This window comes from Equus quagga, unplaced genomic scaffold (assembly GCF_021613505.1).
Source record: "Equus quagga isolate Etosha38 unplaced genomic scaffold, UCLA_HA_Equagga_1.0 HiC_scaffold_8715_RagTag, whole genome shotgun sequence".
Classification (NCBI taxonomy): Eukaryota; Metazoa; Chordata; class Mammalia; order Perissodactyla; family Equidae; genus Equus; species Equus quagga.
In genome coordinates, this window is record NW_025794843.1 from 1 (window position 1) to 11,046 (window position 11,046).

General features: G+C 45.3%; 1 protein-coding gene and 1 long non-coding RNA gene across 2 annotated transcripts; one reads left to right on the forward strand and one right to left on the reverse strand.

Annotated features, from left to right (window-relative positions):
* Positions 1–301: 301 nt before the first annotated feature.
* LOC124232625 (uncharacterized) lies at positions 302–2,937 on the reverse strand. Its single transcript, XR_006886902.1, has 3 exons — positions 2,859–2,937; positions 1,991–2,254; positions 302–1,622 (listed from the first exon to the last, which is right to left on the reverse strand). It is a non-coding gene; the product is annotated as an uncharacterized LOC124232625 (long non-coding RNA).
* A 171-nt stretch (positions 2,938–3,108) lies between these two features.
* LOC124232626 (abasic site processing protein HMCES-like) lies at positions 3,109–10,507 on the forward strand (the record flags this gene model as incomplete). Its single annotated transcript, XM_046649575.1, has 3 exons — positions 3,109–3,136; positions 3,948–4,153; positions 10,364–10,507. Coding segments are annotated over exons 2-3 (327 nt in total), but the record flags the coding sequence as incomplete, so codon positions are not given.
* Positions 10,508–11,046: the final 539 nt, after the last annotated feature.

Consider the following 11,046-nt stretch of genomic DNA (forward strand, 5'->3'; position numbering starts at 1 on the left):
GTAAAAAAAGACCTGCAGTGAAATGTCTCCCTCCCAGGCCTGCTGCCGTCATCCAGTTCCCTTCCACAGACAACCAGTGTGTCACGATTACAAACAATGCCGATGTGTCCTTCCAGTGGTTGTATGGATAGGTAAGCTAATATAGACACATTTCTCTGTTTTAACTCAAATGTTTATGTACAAATGGTATAAACATTGGTGTGCACTTTGCTTTTCACTTGACTATGCATCTTGGAGATCTTCCCTCTCAGTATATAGAGTTTCTTCATTCTTTCTTTTGTAAGTTGTGGTAAAATATCCATAAAGTTTACCAGTTTAACCATTTGTAGGTATGCAGTTCAGTGGCACTGAGTACATTCACACTATTGTGCTCATCACCACCATCCATCTCCAGAACTTTTTCATCATCCCAAACCAAATCCTCATTCTTGTTGTAGCTTAGAACCAGCACTATTGATGAATGTTCAGATTGTTCCAGTCTTTTCCTCTTACAGACAGGGCTACAGTGAAGAATCTCAGACATACACATATACATACACATACTTTATTTTCCACATGTGCACTGAGGATATCTATAGGATAAATTTCCCAAGGAATTACCAGGTCAAAGTGCGTTTCTCATTTTTATAAATATTTCCAGTTGCCTTTCATAGGAATTGTATGCCTTTCCTCCCACACCCTGGACAATACAGTATATTATCGGATTTTATGATCTTGTCAGTGTGGGAGAAAAACGGTATAAAGAGAAAAATAGTACTTTGAGTATTTTAGAGAAAATTCCAGATAAAGCATTTTATATGTAAATGTTTCTGTATTTGTATGTTTCTTTAAGAGATAATGACCTTTCATTTAAGGGGGGGGGCAATACAGTTATCACACCTAAAACAGCCAACAAAAGGAAGTGGGGAGTTTCTTTTTGCTGTGTTTATAAACAGGGTTGGAGGAAGCTCTGCTACAGCGCTCTGCTACAGCGCTCTGCTACAGTGGCCTGCTCACAGCTGACAGCCCCCAAGCCCAGTCCCCCGGGTCTTGCAGACACCTGCTCTGCGGTTTTGTCATGGTGGGGCTGTCCCTTCATCTGTGCTCTTAGATTCAGTCAATGTGTGAGAAGCTCTGTAACGCCACATACAAGCCTTATATGTCCACTAATTCAATTGAGCTTGGCAGAATCTTGAAATAATTTTAGTATTATCTCCTCCACTTTGTAGTTGAGGATACTGCAGCTCAGAGAGGTAAAGTGACTTGCACAAGGCCTCAGGGATTTCAGCCCAGCTCTCCTGGTTCCAGGCCCACTCCCATTTCACTGCACCAGAGCTGCCTTGATCAGTTGCTGCAAACACCGTCCTCAGCCTCGCTGTGTAGCTCTCTTCTGCTTTGCACACTTGTACTACTCCCTTCTCTTCTAGGTGTGTTCTGGGGAGGTCATGACATCCTGGTGCACTCCCAGCTGCTGCTTTTGGACACAGTAACAATGCAGGTGACAGCCAGAAGTTCGGAGGAGCTGCCCGTAGACATCATCTTGGCATGTGTGGTCTAAGAGGCCAGTCTGAATAGGCACTACTCCTACTCTTTGCCCCAACACCATGCAGAACTGAACCCAGTGGAAACTCCTTCCCAAGCCTCTGTATTCAAAAACAGTTCAAAAGGAATCACTGAGGATTTTTTAAATTATTAACCCCTGCCCCAGGACTACTCTATTTTTTTTTCTTAAAATACAGGATAATTTTAGCTTGTCCTAGAACTTGCCCTGCCAGGGAAAGGACATCACAAATTAAAAGAATGCTTGCACCTCCTCTTGAATTTATCCCCAAAGAAACTATCTTATCCCTATAAATAAATTAGCATCTATTTATTGAATAACTGCAGACTCATGTTTAGTTTACTCACATTGACTGCAGACTCCACCTTCCCCTTCGAGGCCTCTCCACCACCAAGAGGAACACCTGCTCTATCCCCTTTGCACCCACAGCCTTTTGGTTGCTGTACTTACCATGAGGCAGGGCCCCTCTCCCAATCATCTCGGTCCAAGCCCCATGCCCAGGACAAGGAGCAGTGCAGGCTTGCTCAGGGAATGAGAGCAGCCATTGAGTTCACATGCTTATTCTTGCATTCTCACAATCAGCCTCCTTTCTAGGGTGAATGGAGGCCCCAGAGGGTTTGTGTCCATTGCCTGGGCATTCCCTGTCATCAGGTCTGCGGTGCAGTGCGCCCTGGGGTTTGCCTGCTCCCAGTTCAGTCCAATTTAGTGACGACACTGAGGGGAAGAACAGCCGTTAGAGAGCACTGTCTGTTGGCTGCAGATGCAGAAAGCCCTGGTTCATGTCCCCAGGGAGCAGGCTCAGAGGCCACCTCATCTGCTCTTTTAAACTTAAGCCAGATGGCCTTACCGACTTTGTGGCGGAAATACACCTGTAAAGCCTGGGTAAAAAAACCCAGGCCTCCCCTTAGAGATTCAGATTGGGGCTGTGGGGAGGGTGAGGGGCCTGGAAAATCTCATTCTGGCGCGCACCGAAGTTCGAGAGTGACTTGTGTGATTCATGGAGGTTTTCCTGATGGTTTCTCCATGTTTGCCCCTGAACTCTGAGCAGTTAGCAGCAGAGATAAAGAAAACGTTTTCTTACATCACCCCTACAACGACCTGGTGCCCTAGTGATGATTCCCGCTATACAGAGCAAGGCACTTAAGGCTCCCCGGGACGCATCTAGTCTCTGCTGGCGCCTGGAGACGGGGAGCCCGGGCCTTCAAGATCCTTCCACCGCACCCCCAGCTCCCTTCCTGCGGTCGGCCCTGGCAGCCAGGAGCGGAGTTCACCACGCTCGGGCACGAGCGAATATGGAGGAAAGTGGGGCTCTGAGAACCTTAGGATTCAGGAGTCCCCAAAGGCAACTACAGTCTCCTCCTGGGGCACTTTCGGGAGTCACACTCCACGCCCTCCCTCCCTGTCCTCACGGCGGCGGAGAAAAAGCCCCGCCCGCGGCGCGGGGAACCTCGCGGGAACAAGCCGCTGCTTGTGGGCGGGGCCTGAGGCCGCCGGCGCGGGCCTGCGGAGTCCCAGAATCCGGCGGCGGCGGAGCGGAAGAGCTGCCCGGGGTGAGGTTGAGGCGACTGGGGATGAGTGGCCAAGGCCGAGGTGGAGGTGTGGCGACGCAGGGTGGGGGGCTAGAGCCGAGGTGGAGGTGAGGCGACGCGGGGTGAGTGGCCAAGGCCGAGGTGGAGGTGAGGCGACGCAGGGTGGGGGGCCAGGGTGGAGGGGACGCGGGGCGGCTGGCCGGGCCGAGGTGAGGAGACGCGGGAGGCAGCGGGCTCCGGGCTCAAGTGGAGGTGAGGCGACGCGGGCGGGCGGAGGGCAACGTCGCGGCCCCTTGCCGGGCGGTGAGGGGGCTGACGCGGGGAGCGGGGGCGGCGATCACGGGCCGCGGCGGTGGGGAGTCGGAGAGGAGCCCCGCCGCCCAGGCAGGGCCGAGCGTCTAGACGGGGCGGCACCTGCGGCCGGGCTGCGGTCCTGGGCGCGCAGGTGCTCGGCGGCGCAGGCGGCTCCTGAGTCCCGGGAGGGCGGAGCGGGGAAAGGAGGGCGGGCGCGGCGGTGAGGCCGAAGGAGCCGCCCGGAGAAGGAGCTGGCGGCTCGGGCAGTGACCGCAGACCCCCTTTGCCTTTCTGGGCTGAGGCGCCGGCTGGCGGGTGCGCCCCCCGGGAACCGGGCCTCCCGCGTTCAGGCAGGTGTTTGCCGCCTGCCGCTCGGTCAGCGCCTCGCGCGGGCCGGCCCGCGGGCCTGGGGGTGAGCGCGACGGGCCGAGGCCCGTTTGCTGGGGCAGACTAGGCGGTGACAGACGCACAGTGGGGGCTCTGAAGCAGAGTCGTGGGGCGTCTTGGGAGAATGCTGTGACTAAAGGAATGAGACGTAAGATTTGAGATGGGCGAACGTTCTCCTACTGTGTCGCGCCCTAAAGGTGGCGAGAGGCGGCGTTGAAGAATGTGCGGGCGAACATCGTGTCACTTACCTCGAGATGTGCTCACGAGAGCGTGTGCCTATCGGAACCGGCAGGGCGAGCGGCGGCTCCCCGAGTGGAGGGACGCTGACAAGTATTGCCCGTCGTACAACAAGAGCCCTCGGTCGAGCAGCCCGGTGCTTCTGTCTCGACTGCACTTTGAGAAGGTACCCAGTCTGTCTGCCCCATACGAGCTTCTGGGGGCGTTGGGAGGGTCATCTACTTCTGTTTGGTTTGGTATGTGCTCAGCTTCTGAGATGACCTTAGAGACCAGTCCTTACTGATATCTCCTGACCCTCAGTTGAGAACCAGTGTGGGCATCACGGAAAGGGGAAGTTGTCTCAGTATCTTCTAATCTTAGATGATTCAGTATTCTTCAGGCTCCATTTCAGTGCCTTCTCTGTACAAGGCATGCTAGTCTTAGAGCATACTGAATTTGTATGCGCCTTGTATTTGAATACTTTTTTTAAGACAGCGTCTTTCAAACCTCCCAGATCATCAGGGTCGTTTGAGTATCTTGAAAAAAACAAACCCAAAGACTTGTATGGTCTTCCTAGGCCAGCTGAATCAGAATCCCTAGGCCCAGGGCAGGATTAAGACCAGCTAATCTAAAACTTACCTCTGGTGTTTCTCTTTCTTTGATGTTTCTATTGCTCCTGCTTATGCTTTCAGTCTTTGTGTTTGTCTATTACTGAAGCTAGAAAGAGATGTATTTGTTGTGGTTATCTGAAGTTTAACTGCATTCATTGTGTTTATAGTATTTATACCTGTAGTGTTGGAGCGACCAGTAATTTATAATCCAATTTTGGTTCTTTGGTCTATCTCCTGGAAGAGTGTATGTTGGTGCAGGCATGCAATGTAATAAAAATGGTTTATTGCAGAAATTGTTTCCCCATGTCTTAAATACTTTAAATGCCCTATATGCTTTAAAAAATCATGATTGTTTTCATCCTGGATTTTTATTCTCTTTGATCTATAGTGCTTAAATCACTTTATAAGGTTGATTTTACCCCTGCTCCATACTCTTCAGAAGTCCTGTGATAATATGGTAGTCAAAAGATTCTACATTACCGGGATCTCAATATTTGACATAAACAGACCAAATAACAGTGATGTTTTTGGCTGAATGAAGCCATTTACATGAAATAATTTATTCTTGAGCCATTTTTAGTGGATGCATACTTTCCTATTGAAACTAAAGAAAAGTTATTTTAATGAGAGGGAAATGAAAATACCATGGGAACTTTGACTGGGAAAGGAAGAAATAAAACATATTTCAAAGGAAAGCATAATTTGAAATGAAAAGAGAGAAAGATTAAGTGTATGACCTTTATTCTCTTTTAGCCTTATTTCTCTTTGTACCACCTCTTTAGGATTATAGAATTAATAGTTAGCTGGAAGAAAATTTTGTTGAGGTGATATAAAGACAGAAGTGTAGAGAACGTGTGACTTGTCCTGGGTGACCTTATCAATGAGAGACACAGCAGGGACTGAAGTCCAGACAACTGTCCCCACTCCAGTAGATGCTTCCTGGAACTAGAAATGGGGAAGGTGGAACCCCTAGCAAAAGTAGCCCTCTTTTTCTGTCAGTGGTGTGAATTTGCTGATAGAGTGTTTTGACTCCATATCTCTAATAAATTTTGTTAAGATTGCTAGAGTTTCCTAATTTTGATAAATATTTGAGGTTTCATTTTTCTCAAACCTGTAAATTGTAGGGCAAAGTTAGGATTATTTCAGTAGTTTATTAGTGCATGTCATCAATGGTCAGCACTTGTGTAGACTGCAAAATTTGCATTTGAAACCACTGATTTGCAGCTTACTTCCTTTTTCATTTATCTACCCCAGAACTACCAGCTGTTCTCACAAGTACAAAAGGGTAGAGGGAAAGATGACTAATACTGAGCAATAGTTTCAGTATTTTGGTGTCTCAGTCACTTTCTATTCATTGTTCCCAGTAGGGGCAGCCTCACATTTGGATTTGGCTTACAATTTTCCAGTGAACACACCCAAGTTAAACGTGATTAGTGGATTTTGTAAGAGTAGGATTTCTCAACCTTGGCACCATTGACGTTTTGGGTGGAATAATTCTTTACTGTGAGAAGCTGTCCAGCACATTGTAGAATGTTTAGCAGCCTCTCTGGTCTCTACCTACTAGATGCTAGTAGCAGCCCCCAGGTCATAACAACCAAAAATGTCTTCTGGTGTTGTCAAATCTACCCGCTAAATGCCAGTAGCACACTCCTTCTTTTTCTCCCCAAGTCTTCACTTGGGGGGTTGCAGGGGTTGGGTGTCAAAATTGCCCCGTATTGAGAACCTCAAATTTGGAGTATTATTGTCTTGCAAATTTCTGATGAGAGATCATTTAGTTGGCCATTATGTAATGTTATCTCTCTTATTCCCATTTATGCTTTGGGCAATGGGCCTTCCTGCTTGGAAGGCACATTTAATTCTGGAAGAGAGAGGGGATTTACAAAAGCTCTGTTTTCACGCATTTTCTCTTCCTCCATCCCAGGTGAGATTAACATTAGGATTTACATCTCTACCCCACCATTTCTTCTGGGTAGTCTTTTCCTTAGTTATCCTGCATATATTAATTGCTTTTTTTTCTTGCCTCTTGGCATATAATATGTCTAGCCTGCCTCTGTCTTTAAGGGAGAAAAATACATACATGTATATATATACACACACACACCCCCACACACACTGTTACTCCTCATTATTCATATATTTCATGTTTGCAGATTTGCCTAAAATTTTTTTGTAACCCCAAAAATAATACTCATATTGCTTTCTCAATCATTCATGAACATACAGAGTGGTGGAAATTTTGAATCATCCAACATACGCATTCCCAGCCGAACCTGCAAAAGGCAAAGCTCTACCTTCTTGTTTCAGCTTTTATATTATAAACAATTATCCTTTTTGTTGTTGATTTAGTGGTATGTTTTTTGCATTTCTGTGCTTTTTGTTGGTGATTTCACTGTTTAATATTGTCCCCAAGCATAGTGCTAAAGTGCTGGCTAGTCTTCCTAAGTGAAAGAACATTATAGGATGCCTTACAGAGAAAATACACGTGTTAGATAAGCTTGACTCATGCATGAGTTACATAGTGCTCTTGGTCATGAATTCAGTGTTAATGCATCAACAATATACATGGAATACAGTGTCTTTAAATAGAAATACACATAAAGTAAGGTAATGTATTGATCAGTTGATGAAAATGTTGTCTCCATAGTCTTGTGGGAACCTAACTCTGTATTTCCCCTAAGAGCAGTAGTTCAGAATTTACTAATTCAGTGTTTGCAGTGACTTTGTAGAACCTAACAGCCGAGAATAAGGAGAATGGAGTGTGTGTGTGTAAAGGGTGATGAAGCTGATAAAGGCGATTTTGGAAGAAATAGGACAGGATCTTATCAGGGGCACAGTGGAGGGATTAGCTTTAAACAAAAGGGAAGCCCTTCCAAGTCTGGTCTGGTCCTGATGATCCCTTCCTTTCTTGGAATTCCATCCTCTTGACTTTTCTCATTCTACTTTTATCTTCCTGAGTACTTTCTCTTGGACCTTTCACATTTCTCCTTTTTTCTTTTTGTACCTGTGCTTGACTTATTCTCGAAGAAACTTCCATCCTCCTGGCTTTAACAATCACGTTTATATAGAAATCTTTGCTATTTGTTTCTAATCATAACCTTAGAAAAATATTAAACTAGAATTTGGGTGTTTATTTCAAGCCACACATATTAATGATCCTGCCGGGTAGGTGTTGTTCACTCTATTTTTACCGATAAGGAAAGTTGAGGGTCCAAGAAGGTGAGACTAGTCCAACCTCCTAAGTAGCAGAGAAGGGACTTTTGGACCAGAGTCTGGGTCTTCTTACAAAGGCCCTATTGTTTCCTCTGTGCCAGAGGTTAGCAAACTATGGTCCTCAGACCAAATTTTAGACATGCTTTTTTTTGGGGGCGAAGGGGTGGGGTGAGGATGATTGGCCCTGAGCCAACATCTGTTGCCAATCTTCCTCTTTTTTTTGCTCCTCAAAGCCTCAGTACATAATTGTATATCCTAGTTATAAGTCCTTCTAATTCTGCTGTGTGGGGTGCCACCACAGCATGGCTTGATGAGCAGTGTGTATGTCTGTACTCAGGATCCAAAGCCGCGAATCCCGGGCTGCCGAAGCAGAGTGTGCACACTTAACCACTATGCCACCGGCTGGCCCCCCGACTGCCTGTTTTTATAAATAAAGTTTTATTAGAACATAGCCATGCATATTCAGTTCTTTGGCTGCTTTCACACTGCCAATAGTGGCAGAGTTGAGTTGCTTGAATCATTGCAACAAAGACTATATGGACTCATAAAGCCAAAAATAGTTACTATCTGACCTATTCTTTGTACCATACTGCCTCTCTCCTAAGCTCAATTCCAAATCTCTGAGTGCTTGTTGGACATAGTAAACGGTTCTGCTTTGATTTTATTCTAATGATTTTAAACAACCTTTGTATTATGTTCACCAGTGAGGAAGTAGGCCCAGGCAATGAGGGTATCATTTGCTTCTTGGTTGAAGTCTGGGGCCTCAGCTGAGAAGACTTGGCATCTGGGATTAGAATCATCTAGAGCAGGAGTCAGAAAACTAGGGCTCTCTGACCATTTTTGTAAATGAAATTTTATGGAACACAGCAACATCCATTCATTTATCTATTGTGTATGGCTTTGTCCCTATAACAGCAGTTATAGTTACAACAGAGACTGTATGGGCTGCAAAGTCTACAATACTTAACAAGTCACCTTTTACAGAAAAGTTTGCAACCCCCAATCTAGAGGCATCTTCCCTATCCCTTTGTCATCATCCCTATTTCTTTTTCCATTCACCACCACAATTACATTTTTTTTCTATCTTTGGATGTCTTTTATTCTCACTGCTGTCACCAGACCCACTGTATCTTTACCCCTGAACCATTGTAGTACACCTGGAATGCACTCTGTGTTCATAGTCTCTTCCCATATTGTACTGCACCATGCAGAATAGTGTGTCTGAGCATTTTAGTCTAGAGATTTCATCAAATTGTCAGGGGTCAATTGCCCAAAAAAATTTAACAGGCTTGTTTCAGGGGTTTCCAAGATTACCCCCACATTTAGAGATTTGTTAGGACTCAGCATGTAAGACATATCATGGCTAAGGTTTATTACAGTGAAAGGATATATAGTAGAATCAGCAAAGGGAAAAGACACAAGTAGAAATCTGGAAAAATCCATGCATAGGCTTCCTTATGTTCTCTCCTTCCTGTGAGGGGACACACTAATCATGTTCCTTTTCCAGCAAAGAAAACTGTAGTAACGTGTGTAGTGTTTCAGCCCAGGGAAACTCATTAGAAACTCAGGGCTCAAGGTTTTTACTGGGGGCTGGTCACATAAGCACTCTCTGCCTAGCAAGTACCAAAATTCCAGACTCCCAGAAGGAAAGCAGTTCAGCATAAACCTCATGTTTTGCACAGACAGACTAGGCACAGTAAACCATCCTTATCAGTTAGGAAAAGGTAGGAACACTCTAAATCCAAGTTCCCAGATGCTAACTGAATACAAACCTTGTACGCAGGCCCTCCTAAAAGCTGCATCGTCAGGCTTGCTGTAACACTTTTTTGTACAAAACCGCTTCCTGCACATTCTTGACATGGCCTCTTTGCTCATCTAATTCCATTTCTGGTCTTCTCTCGCATCTGTTCTCTGTCTGAATAGTGTACCTCTTGTGGAATCCAATTCAAGAACCACCCGACTACACCCCCACCTCTTCTGCCCCTTCTAAGGAGCCGATACATCTCCATTCCATCTCTCACAGATCACTCTCTGCTCTTTTGACACTCACTGTATGTACCTCTTATATGGTCCTTAGCCTATTGTATCTTATATTATTGCTTACTCTTTTTCTGTCTGTGTGGCTTCACATGTTAATAGTGCAAGCCCTTTGAGGTTAAGCACTCTTCCATGTGCCCCCATAGCACCCTGTGCATTCCTTGATCATAGCATATACTTCATTGTATTATGGTTATCTGTAATAAGTGTTTTTGAGAGCTGAGACTAAGTAAACTTCAGGGCCTAGCACTATGTCTCTCCTATAGTAGGCACTAATTAAAAGCTTACAGGAACTAAACCTCTTTGTATCCCCCATTCTACCCAAGCAGAATGTCTTACATTCTAATAAATAGGCTTGCTAAAGAACTCAAGTTATCATATTATGATAAATCATTAAAATTGTTTTCAAGTGAAATCTTTCCCTTTTAATAACGTTGTTTGTATTTCGATACTAATAGTAATGTAATACATGTGCTAAATATGGTTTTCTAAATTTCATTATGATCCCCTCACTGGATCTTAACGTCTTTCTGTGACAGGGCACAGACTCTTCTGAGCGTATCATTGTTCCCATGCGATGGGGTTTGGTCCCATCTTGGTTCAAAGAAAATGATCCTTCCAAGCTGCCATTCAATATTACCAATTGTCGTAGTGATACCATAATGGAGAAACGGTCCTTCAACGTAAGTATCTCGTCTAGCGAAAAAGCACATATTCTGTTCTTTTTTTCTAACAGAGCAATTAGTGCCTTATATACCTGAGAAATAAAATTAGGTTTTCTTGGAACCTTCCTTAAGTTTCCAGAGTGTGTTCCCAGTTGTTAATTTTGAGTGCTGTTCAGTTTATTACTGTGTAACAAACCATGCCAAAACTTAGTGGTTTAAAACTGAACAGTTAATTATTTCTCATATTCTATGGGTTGACTGGGCTCAACTGGACAGTTTTCACTTGGAGATTCTCATGTAGTTATAATCAGGTGACATCTGGGTCTGGATGTTCAGGATGGCTTCTTCACCCACATGTCTGACACCTCAGCTGGGATAGGTAGAACTGGAAGCCTTTCCACATGCTTTGCTGGAGGCTGTCAGAGTATTCAGGCTTCTTACATGGCGTCCTGCTTACCCCAGAGCTCGTGATCCAAGAGAGCAGGGCAGAAGCTGCATGACTTTGTGACCTAGCCTTGTGGGAGGGGACTACATAGTTTGTGAATACTGGGCTGCAT